At 37.6% G+C, this 18,410-nt stretch overlaps 1 protein-coding gene across 1 annotated transcript in view; it reads right to left on the bottom strand.

The window, feature by feature from the left end:
• fign (fidgetin) overlaps nucleotides 1-16,500 on the bottom strand; it is a 48,460-nt gene extending 31,960 nt beyond the window's left edge. The window contains exons 1-2 of the mRNA XM_041806334.1: nucleotides 16,384-16,500; nucleotides 15,548-15,582 (exon numbers count right to left, since the gene is read on the bottom strand). Of these exons, the coding sequence (XP_041662268.1) occupies nucleotides 15,548-15,572 (25 nt within the window). The 5' untranslated portion in view covers nucleotides 15,573-15,582; nucleotides 16,384-16,500. The remainder of the gene's footprint in view (nucleotides 1-15,547; nucleotides 15,583-16,383) is intronic.
• Nucleotides 16,501-18,410: the final 1,910 nt, after the last annotated feature.

Here is an 18,410-nt window from a genome sequence, read left to right as displayed (position 1 = left end):
AATTAACATGGATAAAACACATTTTACTGCATGTTAAAAGTGTTTTATCTGTTTAAAATGAAAAAACACAAAAACCAGGGGAACTTTATGCTAGAATCTTGGTGAGAAAAGGGGAAATTACAGTAATAACCACATGCTGGCTGTGAAGCACAGTTTCTCAGCTTTCAGAAACTGTTTGAATTTTTCCGACAACACAAACAGTCATGCAATTATGGTCATGCAAAGTGTGCTTCAACAGCGCGTCGGTGGCAACGCGCTAGGATTTAAAGGGTTAATAAGAAAAATTACTAAAATGAAGAAGGTAGGATTTTTTGTAGACTATTCTAAAAAAAGGGGAACCTGAATGATTGCATATGTCGTGCATAACATCTCTGCTACAAAAAAAGTTTAAAACTGGTATTTTGACACAAATTACAGGTAAAAGAAATACTGCACCTTTGTGATTTGAAAATTGCAGCAGGCTATATTGCAATTTAATCTAATTTTTGATTAATTTCCCAGTCCTAGTAAATGGTGGCAATAATGGATCAACAGAGGCAATATTAGGCTTATGTGGCAAGAACTGGTTTAGAAGTGGCAAAACAAGGCAGAAAAAAGTGGTTGAAAAGGGTTAAAATGGAAAAAAATGTGTTAAAATTTGTGGAAAAAATGATGAAAACATGTAAAGATTTTGATAAATTGGTTTAAAGTGGCAACAGTGGAATTTAAAAAAATATTCTTAGTTTTTGGGGGGGGGGGGGATCTGGAGACCCCCTGTTAGTGTCTCATGACCCCCAAGGGGATCCCGACCCCAAGGTTGAGACCACTGCTTTACAGAGCTGTATAAATACATTGACTTAAACACTGGTCACATCATGAACCCTAAACCACTCTGCAGAAATTTAAACATTCAAAGAGAACATAAAAAAGCTGAATCCAGCTTTTCTCTGCACAGCATTCAAAAGCTGATAAAGTGACTAAATGTGCGTAACTGAACGAGTTTAATAGAAGAGAAATATTTTTGCCTTTGACTCGTCTATGCAGATATACCAGGCAGCTTAATGTCCACACTGAGCGGCATGATGCGCCTTCATTGAAGTCGGTGTTTGACCTTCTCCTGACTCCTGTCAGGCTATTGATTCCCTCATTGTCTTGCTAGCTTCATTAGCGTGGATGAGTTGAAAATAATGATTAATTTTGTGTGCATGATGTTATTTGTTGTCTGCATACGCCTCATTTTACAGCAAAACAAACTCAATTATATCCATTACTGACTGAATTTCAGCCACAGCTCTAAAAGAAGCTGCAAACTAATCGAGGGAGTGCTCTGTGGTTGATGTTTGCAAGGCTTGGATGACATTTGAAAAACAAAATCTTGCTTGATTCTTCTCTACATTTGGGTCGAACGTGTACGGTGCATGTGCCAACCGTCCGTCCGTTTCAATGAAAGAGAGAATCAGGCGAACGGCCTGCTGCTGGCTGAAATATGCAATAAAAAAAGAACTGCTCTGTTTATTTGTTATGTTTATCTTCTCTTACAGGTTATGTGCATACTGTTTAATAAATCCGCCTCTGGCTACAGCAAAGTCCCTCGGTGAATCGCTCATAGCCCGACAGTGAGGAGTCTTAAGTATGCTGCTTTCACTTTGTACATGGCGCTTCGTTCGGCCTCGCTCATTTGGGTATGCATGAAAAAAAATCCTTCTGGGAGCATTCTGGGTTTCAAACATTTGGGGTCAACTACACGAGCAGATTCCACATGTGCAGCCCCGTGGCCACTGAGGTCTGGAATCCACCTCCCTCCTGGCTGGGTGACGTTGCATGTTCTATTTCCAGACCGAGGGTTGAAGTGAGGCTGCAGGGAGTGTAACACTGACCCACATGACCTGTGGCCTAGAAAAGCTGCCTGAAGCTCTGCACACTAAAAAAACCTCACTCCTTTGCTGCAGCCTCTTTCAAAGGGCAAATAAAACCTTTCTTGCATAGCATTTGTCTTTTCATGCCAAATGATTTGCATCCGTTTTATTCACATCTTTGACTTGTTGTCAATGTATTCTGCAGCCTGATGCTCGCTCTGTGAAGTCTCAAAGGAAAGACGGGGAAAAAAGGAAGTAGAAGAGGCAGAAACTGCTTTACTTTCAGGCCTGGGTGTCTACAGGCCACATGTCTCCAGTCATCTGTCACTAGTTTACATACATACTATGACACTTCCTCTCTCTGTGGGAACCCGTTGTCACCACTTGGCCGCCAGCAGAGGCTGACTGGGTGCTAGATGGGTCTCCCCCAGGTACCTCTAGGGAGCCACATTAGGGGCCTAAGCTGACAGACTGACAGCGACACACCGAGTGCACACACACACACACGGAGTCCATCCCTCACTCCTACAGTACACTCACAGGCTCCCAAGGCATGGCACACTTTGCATAAAGCAGTGACTTTGCTCTACATCACTTTTTTTTCTCTCCTTTTTTTTTTCCAGACGCAAAATAATTTTTCACCCCTCTAGCCTCTACATGCTACATGGAAGTTTGGAAAAATGAATAATGGAAACAACAGAGCTGGAGACTCATGGGATCCATTTAAAGATGTGGGAGAGGCAGAGCAGTCAGGAACATCACGCTCCCAGTAAATGAATCCGCTATTGTTCTGTACAGTATACAAATGCTGCTGTAAACTGAGAGCAGGCCTAATAATGCCAGCAATGACTTCATGCAGCTCCCTTTAAATAAGGAGAGCATTAGAATAAAAAAAGTCAACTTTTAGTTGTTGATTTCACCTCAGGACAAAAATGAACCGAGGGCCAGAAAAGCTGGCAGCAGCAACCACTGAGAAAAACAACACTTTTTACAATTTCAGATTAAGACTGCTGATATTTGAATACTTTCTAATATTATGTGTTTTTAAATCATACACTCTCTGTTGTTTCAGTGATCCTGGAAAGAATCAAACTTTTACCACACGTTAACTCGAGTTTTTAACCAGAAGCAACAGCGAGACAGGGACGGAGAGTCCAGTTATAGCTGCAGAAATATGGAAACATTCAATACTAGGAGGACGCCGGTGCTTCTGTAACATTAACACAGTGTGGTGGAGGCTATTAAAACAAAATAAATACACAAAGAAGCATTTTTGCTGCTTTGGTATACACACAGGTGTAGTGATGTTGAATCTAAACTGCTCTAAACAGTTAAGATTTTTTAATTGGGATTAATCGTCCCTGTTTTTGTTTTATTTTGATTTTTTTACTGTCATAACTAGGGTTGTCTCACTTCCTGTCTGAATACACACCTACTTTTTAGGGATGCAAAATATTGGATTTTTGCTTTCACCCGATATGCCAATATTTTAAAAAAAATTTAGGCGATACAGACATCAAAAATGAAATCCAAATTCAGTTTAGACTAGGGCTGGGTAATTAATCAAAACTTAGATTAAATCACGGAAGATGCAATATTTCTTTAACCTTAAATTTGTTTCAAAATACCAGTTTACATCTTTATTTTGCAGCAAAGATGTTATGCATTACATATTATGCAATCATCCACAGGCAGTTTTTCAGAATAGTCTACAAAAATCCTACTTTTTTGTACGTTTTTCTTACTTAACCCCTTAATGCCAGTTGTTGCATATTTGATACATACTTTTATGATACCTTTATCTAACCAATATGCTCAATAAATTACTCAAAAAACTTCTGAATGCAATCTGATATAAAATGCCCTCAAGTGGATTATCAGTTACCAAAAACACCTAATGAATGAAATGAGATACTAAAAATATATTTGTGAAATTTTATGGAAATGATGATATTTTAATTTTCAGTATAAAGTTAAATGAACGTTTAAGTTTCAAAAAATTAGAATTTTCTGGCTATTATTTGTGTTTTCAGGCTTTAAGGGGTTAATAAGAGAATGACATAAAATTTTGACTCCCTTTAATAAATCAATTTCTATCCAATTTGCAATTCAAGCCAAAATCATCACAATTATATATTTTATATAAGGAACTTAATAACCACATATCAAACCGCAATGGCAATACTTAGAGAAAAAAATCACATTCAGATTATTTTCCCAAATCATTCAGCCCAAGTTTAAACATAAAACTATTAAAAACTGCATTAAAAAAAACAACTTTTAAACAACTGGTCTAGCCTAGACATTAAACATTCAAACATTATTGTTAATAACAACATAACAACCTAGACATATTTACATAGTCATATTAATAAACCCATCACTGGCTGCACCCTGACTCCACCACGACTGAGGAGTGGGAGGATTTGACGTCTATGATATACAAAAATTTACTTTCTCACTTTGTTTACAAATGCACAGATTTCCACAGCTACAGTCAACGTGGGTTAAAGTATGACACTTTTCCAGATGTTACCTGATGTTAACCCCATAAATGAATCCTCTGTATGAGCGCTGCTATGATGCAGACATGCAGTCCTCTATATTCTGTATTTTCTTGAACACTCATCGTTTCTTCTCTGCGGTCTTACTCGGTGGAAGAAGGACATTTGTTGAGCTCTGCATTCAAATGTAAATGACTACACATCCTCTGTAAAGACTGTTTGTAGTTATTGAGTGAAAAGATTCAAATAATAAAGACAGAAAATGAGAATATTGTGAAAGAAAGAACTCTTAAGAAGAGCTCGTACTAGCATATTTCACTGTGGACCTTTTTTGCTTTGTTAAATTCCCTCAACCTTTCCCTAAATACAGAATTATTGTCAAATAAATAAATAAATAAATAAATAAGAAATGTCTGGTAAATCAAGATAACGGCATGAACTTCACCATGAGGGAAAACTTTGTTTAGGTGACTTCTGATTGGTCCACTGAGCTGTCTGTGAGGTTTTAAAAATGAAATAAGAAATTAAAGAGCAGCGATGGAGTTATTTAACATCACTGTGGCTGTGGTTTAAACAAAGTGCTGCAAGGGACAAAAAACATGCAATTAGATAAATACATTAATTATGGACCTTAATCAATAATGATTAATACAGAAATGCTGACAGCTTTAATTTTCATCAAATCAAAGTTTTAGATTGCTTGGATTTCAGGACTGCTACAGTAACAAATCCTCAACTTTGCTATGAATCCAGTGTAAATCTGCAGATATTAATACCTGGAATAATACCAGAGGAGCAATAAAAGAACTCCTAGGCGCCCAATGTCTTCTTTGTAATTCCATGCAAACTCTCGGTTATTGCCCACATTGTACAAATTGGTTGCCAATGTGATGGCAGGATTTAGACTGTTGTTTTCAGATATGACCTGGATAGCCTCGTGGTTTTGTGGCTTAACTAACGCACAGAGGCTGTAGTCCTCAAAGCCGTCAGCTTAGGTTTGACTTGGACGTCTGATACTTATTTTTGTGAAGATTATTTGGGGTTTTTGCCTCTATTGCAGGATATATAGGAGGGAGAGTAGGGGACGGCATGCACCGAACAGCGCTTGGATGAGGATTTCGATCCTGTGAGTTTGGGTTGGAGGGCGTCTGCTGTCCATTAGAATAGATGTGAGGAGTATGCATAGTGCTGAACGATTTAAGACAATAATCTAAATGTGATTTTCTTTACCAAATATTATGATTGGGATTTAATACATGATTTTTCTTAAGTTCCCCATCTCATGTATTTTCTCATTCTTTCTACACTATAACCAACACAATATTAGATTAAACTGGGGCTGAACAATTTTGAAAAAAATATCTAATTGTGATGATTTTGACTCATTTTGCAAATTAGATATAAACTGTTGTATTAAAGGGAATGATCATTTTATATAATTCAACAAGAAAAGCATACAAAAACAAAGAAAACAGGATTTTTTGGTACACTATTCTAAACATATGCCACTAGAATGATTGCATGAAATGAAATGCATGATGCTCTGCTGCAAAAAAAGTTTTAAACTGGACTTTTGACACAAATTTTGGGTAAAAGAAACATTTCACCCTCTGTGATTTGAAGATTACAGCAGCAATTTTGCAATTAATTGCTCAGCCCTAAATATGAGAGTCAACTGCATGCAAAATTGGGAGTTTTGCACATGCATTGCACACTTTTTGAGAGTGCAATGTCGTGTTGTTTGCACGCAAACTGATGAGACTGGGTTGGATCAGCTGCTGCACATAGGCTTGGTTAGACCGGTGCACCCCAGCCTTGTTCCTGACTCTATCTAAGCTTTACATTAGAATGCATTCACACTGCAGGACAAAGTGGAATGAGATCTTTTCACAACCGCTTGAACAGCATAATTCTCCCTGTTTTACACCGCTTTCATGAGAATCCACTGAAGTGAATGGGAGAGTCTGATAACAGGCTACGCAAAAGAAAGATGAGAGCAGAAAAATCAGAACTGGGTATTAAGCATTGTAGTAGCGCACAGCCTAAGAGTTCCAGGATGCTTCACCTTAAATCTTTATTTTACTGTTTGTCCATATTTAGTCTCTACTTTGATTTGTATTCTGATTCCAGTATCAAACATGAGCTGTAATTTAGCCATGCTAAGAACCCTGAATGCATGACCCTTCCCATCTGCAGCAATGATTAGTGAGCATGTAACTACAGGACAGAATAAAAGAAACTACAGCAGCCACCTTGTAAAATAAAGGCATGAAAGCCACCTCAAAAAACTAAATAAAATCCGACATTTCTCAAAGGTTTAGTGCTTTTCAGTGCTGTGGATAAATAAAATAACAGAACCTGCATCATCATTAAAAGTATGGTGTAAAACAGGGGTGTCAAACCCAAGGCCCAGGGGCCAAATCCGGCCCGCGGAACATTACACAAGATCATATTGTTTTTGTTTTCTAACTGGCCCACCAGTGTGAGGTCTGCAGATTTCCTCCAGTATAAAAATGTAAAATTCAACTTGATTATCCTTGTTAACATCCTTGTTAATCCATAAAAATCTGAAAAATAAAGAGAAAGACAGATTTCCTAAAAAGTCAAGAATGTGGGGAAAGAAATAAATTTGTGCTTTTATTTCATATTTTCAATTTTGCATCTCAAGATTACGACTCAAACTTATGATTTTGACTTTTCATTTCATACTTTGACCTTTTCAACTCAGAATTCGGACTTGATATATCGCGTTTTTATCATTTTGATTCCCAATTTTAAATTTTAGGTCATATTTTGATCTTTTCAACTCCTAATTTTGGCTTTTTAATCCCATATTTTGACTTTTAAACTCATGATTTCAATTTTTCTCATATTTTGACATTTTAAATTAATATATTTTACTTTTTATATCATAATTTAACCTTTTAGACTCCCAATTATAAATTGAACTAATATTTGTACCTTTTTAAGTCATCATTTTGAATGCTAGTTGATAAATTGACATTTTCAACTCCTTACTTTGGCTTTTTAATCCAATATTTTGACTTTTAAACCCATGATTTCAATTTTTTTCTCATATTTTGACATTTTAAATTTATAATTTTTTACTTTTTATATTTTATTTTGACCTTTTAGACTCCCAATTTTAAATTTAAGTCATGTTTAAACTTTTTAATTGTAATTTTGGCTTTTTAATCCCACATTTTGACCTATCAGACTCACAATTTAAAATCTTAAAAATGTTTTGACTATTGAACTCATGATTTCAAATTTAATCTCATATTTTGACCTTTCAAACGTATGATTTTAAGTTTATCCTCATATATTTGCTCTTTTAAAACATTTTTCTATTTTTAATATTTGATCTTTTGAACTAATAAATTGGATTTTTTTAATCTCAGCTTTGAGCCTTTAAACATATAACATTTTTACTTTTTTGAATATCCAAATGATTTATCATCAGTTTTGTTTTTTCATATTTTATTACTTGTGAAATGTTGACCCTTTTAGGCTCTCAGGTTAGACCTAAATCCAGAATCCGGCCCCTGCTGTGATTGAGTTTGACTGCCCTGATTGTTTTTGCCTTTGCACCATTCCCCAGCACAGTAAGGAGTGATAGGAATTATGGGAAAGAAACGGTGGTGCTAACAAGCAACAAAGAGCCGAGGCCGGTGCAGAGCAACAGGACAGACTGGATGATTCCTCTTACAGAAGTAGGAGTTTAGACTGTTTATCTTCTCTCAGCGTTTAAAAACCCTCAGTCTGGTATTTCCACCTTTCTTCCCCAGATACTTTCAAGTGGAAGTGAACAAGCGAGCGAGCGCGGGGCAGTCCACTGTTCCAGCTATTTTAGAGCATGCAAAGTCAACACGACTCCCCGAGGTGATTTCCTGATAATGAACACAAAAGAAGTGTCAGCCCTCATAAAGCTCTGCGATGACGCTGAACTCTTGAGCACTCTTTTTTTTTTCCTTGCACTCTTTATTTTTCTGATTTAAATTAATCTAATTCCGTGTGGACTCTTAGAGGGACTGTCAAATAGGCCACCCGCCAGGCAGCGAGGCTTCTAGTGACTATTCACTTACAACAAGTGAGACTCCAGTTGTTGGAAAGAGAGAGAGAGAGAGAGAGAGAGGGGGGAGAAGTGCTTTATGAATTTAAATTGTCTACATGTGATAATCCGGCTGAAATCAGAAGAAAATACTCCTTTTGTTTTGCATTTTGAAAATTCTCCAAATAGCTCACAGGTTTACCTCGGCTGCAGCTGCCTGGAGGAAAACAAAAGCTTGTTTGTTGTGTGTGCCCTTAACTAACGCAGCATTTTCCACCTTAATAAGCCAGTCACTAAAACAACAATTTAACATCCCTGGCTAACCCCCAAATGTCCAATCCCTCACTTCTGCACATGCTGCTCCGCTCAGTGTCACTGCAGACTCCTGCTGCGCCGCTGCAGCCTGACACCTTAAACCTCCACGGCAGCACCCCTCCACCCCCCATCCTCCACTCTCCACACCATCAGGCATCAGACCTCAGCCCACCCTTTCTCCCTCTCTCTCCCTCTCTCTCTCTCGCTCTCTCTCATCCCTGGCACTCAAGCCCCCCTATGCTAGCACCTGGCGCTGCGCCAACCTGCCAGCAAACCCCCGACTCCGCTGAGGATGAATGAATCACTGCGTTGGAAAAAAAGCATCTCGTGTGATCACTGTTTGAGCTAATTGTCTCAAATATCAATTTAAGTCGATTAGAATGGCATGTAATGTATGGGACAATGGACTTTCATGTTCAAGCAGATCCTTCCTATTCTTGAGTTGAATCAGTGCATGAATTATAACCCTATTAAACCGTCCCATTATGTCAAAATAAAAGCTCTGAATTTTGCTCTTATGCTTTCAGATTTTGTCTCTTATAAAATTTGGCTCCTTTTTCTGCAGAATCAAAAATCCTTGGATCAGACGCTCATAATTTAGAGGTCACGCCGATGAGGCGAAATTTAAGAATCCACTACATATCAAACATTTATTTAAAGCAGAGATGTCAAACTCAATCACAGCAGGGGCCAGATTCTGAGTACCTGAGAGCCCAACAAGATCAACATTAAACCATAAACCGTAAGCCTCATTTTCACCACTAATGAATTATGGGTGATGATAAATGATGTGGAGATTAAAAACAGTCAAAATGAGGCTCAAAATCTGAGATTTAAAGTCAAAATATACTTTAAAGGAAAATATATGAGACAGACAGTGAAAAAGGTCAAAGTAGGTAATCTTAAGTTTTAAAGGTCAAAATATGAAATACAATTTGAAACCATGAACTAAAGCAATGGTTCTCAACTGGTGGGTCGGGACCCAAAAGTGGGTCGCAGAGCTGTTTCCAGTGGGTCGCAAAAAAATTGTGGCAAATGGTGCGAGAAGTAACGCTGGACATGCATCTATGCATGTTATTTCACTGTGTTTTATCATAATAATGGGTAAATGTTTTCTCAGTGTTTCAGCAAATTTGTCTTCTGTTCTGGGAAAAATTACTTTGCAACTCCAATGATATTGAGGCAATTTCTGAAAATCTTTTGAAATTAAAAAAAACACATGTATTCATGGGGAAGTGGGGTGTTAAACATGTTTATATGTCTCCTTTTTTTGCAGTAATTTATCTTGTTCTATCCTACAGAAGAGGATCACGGCCAATGGAAAAAAACATTTTTGGGACAATTTTTTTTTTTTCTGAGAAAAAAGTCAAAAGTCTGACTTTAATCTCACTATATATATATATATATATATGTATATATATTTCTAAATTTTTTTAGTGGCCCTAATATTCTTTTGTACTATCCAATATTGAAACTGCAAAAATATTTATTAGATAAACTTTTTAAAATTTTATTTTGGCTCCCGATTTGTCAATGGAGAAACTGGTGGGTCCTGAGGCTAGACCAGTTGAGAACCACTGAGCAAAAGGTATAAATATGAGATAAAATTTTAAACTATGATTGTAAAATTTCAAAATGTGGGATTAAAAATCAAGATTAGGAGTTTAAAAGGTCAAAATATGAAATATAATTTGAAATCACAAGTTTAAAAGGTCAAAATTTGTTATAAACGTCAAAATCATGAATTTAAAGGACAAAATATGAGATACATTTTTCAATTATGAGTCTAAAAGGTCAAAATAAGGGATTAAAAGTCAAATGTAGGAGTTCAAAGGTCAAAATATAAATTCAAACTGTGAATCTAAACGGTCAAAAAAAGAAATAAAATGTCAAAATCATGAATTTAATGGGTAAAATTATGGAATACTGAGTTTTAAAGGTACAAATATGAGATACAATTTTAAATTATGATTGTAAAATTTCAAAATGTGGGAATAAAAGTCAAGGTTATGAGTTTAAAAGGTCAAAGTATAAATTAAAATTGTCAATCTAAACAGTCAAAAAAAGAAATAAAATTTTAAAATCATGAATTTATTGGGTAAAATTATGGAATACTAAGTTTTAAAGGTAAAAATATGAGATAAAATTTAAACTCATGAATTTAGATGGTTGGAAATTTGAAATCATGCATTTTAAAGTGAAAATATGAGTTATTATTTAAAACTGTGAATCTGAAAGATCAAAGTATGAAACCAAAAATCAAAACTATGAGTTTAAGTCATAATTATGAGATGCAAAATAAACATAAATTAATGTCTTTTCGCACATTCCTTACTTTTTGTCTAAATATATCTTTTTACCCTTCATGTTTTCAGATTTTTCTGACTAAACAAGGATATTTTCAATCATCAAGGATAAATTTCATTTCTATACTGGAGGAAATCTGCAGACCTCATACTGGTGGGCCAGTAGGATATGATCCTGCGGGCCGGTTACAACTAAGCCACAACCCAGATTTGGCCCCCGGGCCTTGAGTTTGACACCCCTGCTTTAAAGCTGAAAAAGATCTCCAATCTCAGCCTTGATTGCCACATGAAAACACCTTGTTTTAAATAACCCTAGCCCTGATTTCTCTCTTCTGTAGGACTCGCTGCCTTTCTCACAATATGAAAACTCCCCAACAGCATGCAATAAAAAAAACACCTTGGAAGGAGGACAGGGAAAAAACACCTCTACACCAAGGTTATTCAATGATAAGCAACAAGACTCAGGCACACAATGACACCTCAAAGTATTCTGAAAAAGTGATGGGATTGTGGATTTTGTTTATTTAAGTCCTTGAAGGAGGGAGTATTATTCACTATGAAAGAAGCTGTAAATAATTTAGTCAAGGTGGATTTTTTTTAACATGCCTTAATATTTTTTATCTCCAATTACAGCAGCCTACAAATAGGACTATAATTCATTATAAAGACGGTTATAAACAAGGCGAGAGATGTCAGTTTACAGCCAGGCAGCAATCCAAGCATCGTGTCTCCTTCCTAAAACTAAACATAGCAACAGATCCGCATCTTTTCGTCCACTTAGAAAAACAATCCAGACTTTAGCATGTCTAATTAAAATGTAAACAGTGTAATGAGGACATCAGTGATTTAGGCAAACGTCTCTCTCCTCGGCTTGCCACTGGGGGTATGATAATTACTGAGGCAAATCTATGAATGCACATGAATCTCCCTACAAGTCCAGATTAAAAGCCTTAGTGCTAAACCTAGTTTAGTACACCTGGGGATTGTCTATTCTAGCCAATCCCCCACAGGCTCTGCGCTGCCTTCGTCTCCTTATGAGCGCAGAGACACCTCGCATGAAACAAAAGCCTGCATGTTGGAAAAAAGGAGGAGGAGAGTTTGAACGCAACACAGTGTAAATGACACGCTTTTGGCCTGAATAAAGCTGCCATAAAACATGACTTATGAACGTGCTGCTGTTCTAATCAGTCATTAAGGGGAGCCTATAAGCTCTTTAAGCCCCTTGTGCATTAATGTATGTCTCATTATAACATTATAGGATGCATGTGAAGGATATGTTTCTTTATAAAGATTGCACATGCATGCACAGTTTTAGACAAATGCTGCAAAGGAAGCTGAGCTATTTGGTTTGAGATAACATGGTGGGCCTGTACCTAGCAGACATGTGAAGGGTAAGTACAAGCAGCCAGTGGTAGGCACATGCATTTTAGAAAATGTCCATGCCATATGCTGTCACTCAGAGGAAAGAGAAGAAGAAGAAAAAAAAAACAAGTCTGAGCAGACAGTCGCTGTGTCTAAATGAGATGGTAGGAGGAGGAGGAGGAGGAGGAGGAGGGGGGGAGAAAAAGGGAGGATGTCAAGGATTCATGGTCCTTCATCTTTGCAGTAGAGCAAACACGTCCCTCAGTATAGCAACAGACAGCTGCCTCCACTTTCTAATGCAGTCCAACTTAGATCAGTGCAGAGAAGAGAAAACACACAGCAAGGCTGCCATGAGGGAAACGGCAGAGATGTGAATACAAGACCAACAGACAAGGGGGGGAACACCGTAGAATACTTAGAGGGCTTTCTTTGTCACTCATGCTAGCGTCTTTTACCTCCACTGGGGCCTCCCTGGCTTTTTTATATGACAAATAAAAGACACCACTTAACATATTTGCTCAAAGATGACAATCCCTCCCTGATCCTAGCAGCACACTCGAAGATGTTTTTTTTTTCTTGTAGTTTGCAGACAAATTGATCCATCAGTAAAGATGAGTATTTCATCAATTTACAGCAGCGCCGCAGACATCCCAGGGGGTGTGTACACAGAGGCGGCTCAGGGTGTTCAGGAGCTGCCTTTAATTGTCATGATTAGAGCACATATATGGAGAGAGCCGGGGCCTGTCGAACACACATCCTCCCTGTAGGAATGATGTAAAGTCAGGCTGTCAATTTTAGCGATCACTCCTCAGGTTATGAACACGTCACTTAAAGCTGCTGCATGCCTTCCCAGCAAAATAAACAGAAAAAGCAAGAAATATTAGGCAAGAAATATAGGAATAAAAGAAGCTGCAACTGGGGGAAACACTGGCAATATTTCTGGAGCATGATTTCATTTTTCTGGTGCACCAAAAATACAATTTTCTGTAGAATTTAAAGCTTCTAAGTTTGACTATTATTTAAAAATAAACTGCGCCGTCTTGCTTCAATTCCTCAGCACTTCTCTAGAAAAAAAAGTGTGCAATTATTTAGTTTTCATCACACAACTTCTTGTCATTATTTACAAGCACTCTTAAAAGTGTGAACATGTGTGACACTCGGCAAAGAGGGGGTGATGAAAACAGGCGGGGTCAGCATCTGTTGTCAAATCGGGCGGCGAGATTTTCGCGTCAGGCGACAGCTTAGATAGCTATCATAAGTGCTCTCCTATCAGGAATAAACAGAGCTGTCAGCTGCTTTTCCATGCACAGCGGAGGTGTGCGGGGTTAAATAAGGACCTGCAAGAATCACCTCACGCTGCAGGAGAGCACACATGGACTCCCTGTGAGGCGGATTTCATAATTAGGATATTCAGATAAAAGATCAGGCAGATTTTTGTAGTTTTTCAAAATAAAGTGACTTTTACAACTCATTTTTAAATTTGCCTTGCACAATCACTTTTTCTGCACAATCATGAACCCTGCAGATAAAAACAAAAATTCCTCTGACTCCATTAAAGTTCTTTTCTGACAAAAATAGCCACACATGCATAAGGGAGGGCTAACTAACACATTTACTCCCCACTTTACAAAAACACATTACAAGCAAACACTCCAACATAATGAACGTGAGTGTAATGTACATTTTTTTTCTCCTCCGCTGAGTGACGGATGCTGCCATGCTGTTAGTTTTTCAAGAGGAATGAAAACATACTTCAGCTCACTGCTGATGATGTTAATTTCCTCTCCAAGCAAAAACATGCAAATGAAATGTGTGGACACAATTAAGTAAATTGTTGTGTGCAGGTTGGAAAGGTTTACTGAGGGCAAAGTGTTTGTTGGAATAGAGAGAGGGGTGGTGGAACAGAACTTGTGACTTCTGATGACTTTGTGTCCTGATGTCTGTCTGTTTTTTTAGGATTAAAAGCTGCTTCTGTGGTAGAAAGAGGGTTAATTTCACTTTAGATGGCAGTTATAGAGTGCGAGATATACATTAAAGGAGCATACCGTACAAGGTCAGGTGCAAGATTTCCTAAAGAGCGACTATTTTCAATAGAATATTATTTTTTAAAAACTGCAATCAGATGTTAATATTCACAAATGTTCATCAATGCGCTGCTGAATTAAAAGTATAGCTGGTTAGAAATTATAAAGCCATATATTTTTTTAAACTTCTGCAGGAGATTATGATCTTAAACTATGTTTATATTTTTATATTTATGGTCCTTTTATGCTATTTGTATATACTTTCTTAGTTTTATCCTATGTGTATATATTGTTTTCTTAGATATTTATTGGGCTTAAGAACAGGACCTTGAGGGTGACATTTCCTGCTATCCATGTGTAAATGTGTGCTAGTATGACAATAAAGCTTCTTGAATCTTGAAACCTTGTCTCAAATTTCAAAATAAAACTCATTTTAACCCTTTAAAGCCTGAATACACAAATTAAAGCCAGAAAATTCTCATTTTTTGGAACTGAAATGTTTGTTTCACTTTCTACTGAAATCCCAAAAAATCAAAATTTCCATCAAATTTAACATTTATAATTTTTTGTATCTCATTTGGTGTTTTTGGTAACTGATAATCCACTTGAGGGCATTTTTATCATGTATCAGATTTAACTCAGAATTTTTTTAGTAGCTTTTTGATCAGATAGAGGTATCATAAAAGTATGTATCAAATATGATACAACAGGTTTTAAGGGGTTAAAAGCTGGTGCTTATTTTAGTGCCAATTACTGAATTTAAATGAATGCATAATATAAGAATATTTCTGCAAAATTCATATTTTAAATGAGCTTGCTTTAAGCCAATCACAGCCATTGCATTTAGCGTGCAAATATATAAAAAATAGTGCAATTTTGAAAAAATAAATGTAAGTAATATTAGAGAACATAAATAATTCCACCTGACTTATAATGCCTCTTATGTGTTATTAATGGTATGATGCCCCCCTGTCTAAACAATATGACATTTATTACTACAGCACATAATAATTTAACTTTTTGAGTCAAACATGCAAAAACACACTCCCACACACACACTCACACACACACACACCATACAGGACTGCAGTAACAGCCTATATTCATGAAATAAAGAATAATATAAGAGAGAATACCAAAATGAACGTACCATAAATACTGGTGCTAGTGATCATGTCTTCAAGCCTAAAAACAAGAGGAGAGGGGGAAAAAAAGGCAGAATCGGAATTTTCACGAGGAGGAATTCCAAAGGTTGCTTCTCATTACAGGCACTTTTTCTCCTCTGCTATCGGATTTCACAAGTTTCAAAAACGCACGCTTCCTTCCTTTCTTTCTGTCCTCGGCTGCTCATTTAGGACGTTTAATTAAAGAAAAAAAAAACCCACATGCGGGAGGAAGGACTTAAAAAATGGAAGAAAGAAAGAGAAAAGCAGCCGTGGATGGAGACACACACACGGCTGCAGCCTGTCACTTCTTGCGCGAGTTGGAACGAGAGGATAGGAAGCGTGTGAGAGACTGTGGATGACATAAAATACACATTCTTCACGCCGCCTATTAGAGGAAGAGGCTAAAGCAGCGTGATGCCCCCCCTCCACACCCTCCCTTTACTTTTAAAATAGATTACTTGCCAGCAGTTGTCCCACTAAGAGCGCAATGACAAGCCATCTATTAGCCTCCCGCCTGCGGATATCGCGGCAAGTTTTATTCAGACTGGCATGCAAAAAACTTCCCGTAGCTGCAAAGTTATTTAAGAAACAGGTCCCACTCCAGTATGCAAACACCCCCCAGAACTTGCTAGCGTTTATTCAGTCTTCCACAAAGCGATGACAAGTGGTTTAAGACCGGAAAATGCGGAATAATGCAGCTCCGTGACGCGCGACACAGCCTCTCTCCTTCTCTGCCTCTCCGCGTGCGTAACGTTACAGCCCTGCTCCGTTTCTCTTTCTAATTGTCAACATCACTGATAGACACAATAAGAAGACTTACCTGTGGAGGTGACAGGGCAGCGTCACGCTTTATAGCACCATCGATCCGTTAAAAGTGTGCACGTGAGCGGCTGGTACGGGCTGGAGAGGTTAAGCGTGGCTGCTCGCGATTTGAAACCATTCCAAGTTAGTGAGGGGAAGACTGACCACAGCCTCTGCCATGTTGGAATTCCAAACCCTGGACAGCTGCTCCACTGACTGAAGGCAGCAGCACGCGCCGCACTGCGCATGCGCTTTGCAGCGCGAGCCAAATTCAAAGAAAAAATCAGCCCTAATGAGCAGCAGTTCACAAGTAGCCTATCATTGCAATGTTATGCTGTAGTTTGTGTGATTCATTAACAGTTTTATCTTAGCCTGTCTGCACGCACTAGTGGGATCTGCCTCTTTTCTAGCAGCCTGTCTGCTCCGCTCACACCCTTTTAGACACTGTTCTCTGTTCATCTGCAGAGATATGGAGTTGTGTCTAAAGTTTGCATGACTTTAAAGCAATAATAAAGCCCCAGGAGTGTGGATCCGGTGTGTTTGCTTTTGAATAAATCTACGAACTATATTTCTAGGTGCTGCTTTGTTTGCTTTACATTGACTGTATATTAAGATGGACGTAACAACAGCAGCAGGGAGTAAAGACAAGCTCCGCCTCCTCTATGTTAACAGATGGGACATGGGGTCAAATTTTAAAGTAAAATACACATCACATACAGTGCTGAACAAATTTATTAGACCACCCTAACCCAAACTAAAGTAAGGTTTCTGCCACAGCTGCCCTAAATTAACAGCATTAGTAATTACCAAAATCCTTTTTTATCTTTCTGCAATGGTTAATACACCAATATGTAGAAGCTCTTTAACCCAAATGATATTTTCAATGCTAAAATATCATTATTATTGTTATCCATTAATTTTCACATTTACTGATTTACAAAAAAAACTGAAAAAATAGTAAAGCACATTAATATTTCTTGATTAATATGTCAAATTATAGTTATTTACTGTCATTCCTGAAGAGAAAAATGGGTTTCAGTGGTTGAATGCCATGCTTGATTCATTTCTGACTTCTCAGAGAAGCCCAGTGAGCCGGCTCAAATTTGGGTGAATTCAGTTTGAAATTCCTCATTCCTGTTCAAAATGGTAAAACGTGGGGAGCTCACTGAAAATGAAAGTGTCCGCATTAAAGCACTTCATGATGTTGGATGGGCTCTGAGACAAATATGACAGGTGGTCTAATAAATTTGTTAAGCACTGTACTTTGTTTTCAAATTCGTAAAATATCATGATAGGTGCTTATAATCATGGGGATTTGTTTTTTAATGTTCATTTTTCCATTTAGTTAAAGGGGCTCTATGCAAGATTTAGAAAAATATCAGTGTAGCGACGGCCATTAGGCAAACTACAACAACATTGTGTTGCTCGTCCACGACGGCGTGCTCCTTGCTCATTAACGAGCCTCCGGTTTATCAGCTGATACACACCTGGACCAAGGTGATTTACCGGCATCACGTATACAGAGGAGGTAAGTGAAGTAACACTTAAAAGTTCCAGGAACTAAAAATCAAAATGAATAAAAGTATATTTGAACCTCTAGTGCGGACACAGCACAAAATTAAATATCGGTTTATATGAGGCGGTTAAAAAAGGGCAACCATTTCTATGAATGAACAACTTTGCTCTTAGTGCAGCATTGACCAATTTTATTGTCTTTTTACGTGTGTAATGTGTAATGTGTATTGAATGGGACGCATTTTAGAGCAGAAGCAACAGGGCAAACATTGCTTAGCTCTGATAATGGTGCCTCCACCGTGGATATCAGATAGCTGACATTATGTGTTGAACATATTTTACAAACTAAGTATCAAAAAATAAACTCAGTAAGTTGAGTCCAGTGCCAGGAAGCAAGAAAAAATGCAGTATTATACGGAAAACACTAAATGAGCAATGTGACATTCTCGTTGTTTGGATAGCATCTTCGTTAGCAAGCTAACGTGATGTAGCATATGGTTTATACAACATAAAACACTACATTGTATTTCA

Source organism: Cheilinus undulatus, linkage group 15 (assembly GCF_018320785.1).
Source record: "Cheilinus undulatus linkage group 15, ASM1832078v1, whole genome shotgun sequence".
NCBI lineage: Eukaryota > Metazoa > Chordata > Actinopteri > Labriformes > Labridae > Cheilinus > Cheilinus undulatus.
The sequence above is the reverse complement of the archived record's forward strand: the minus strand, read 5'-3'. Positions and strand labels throughout refer to the sequence as shown.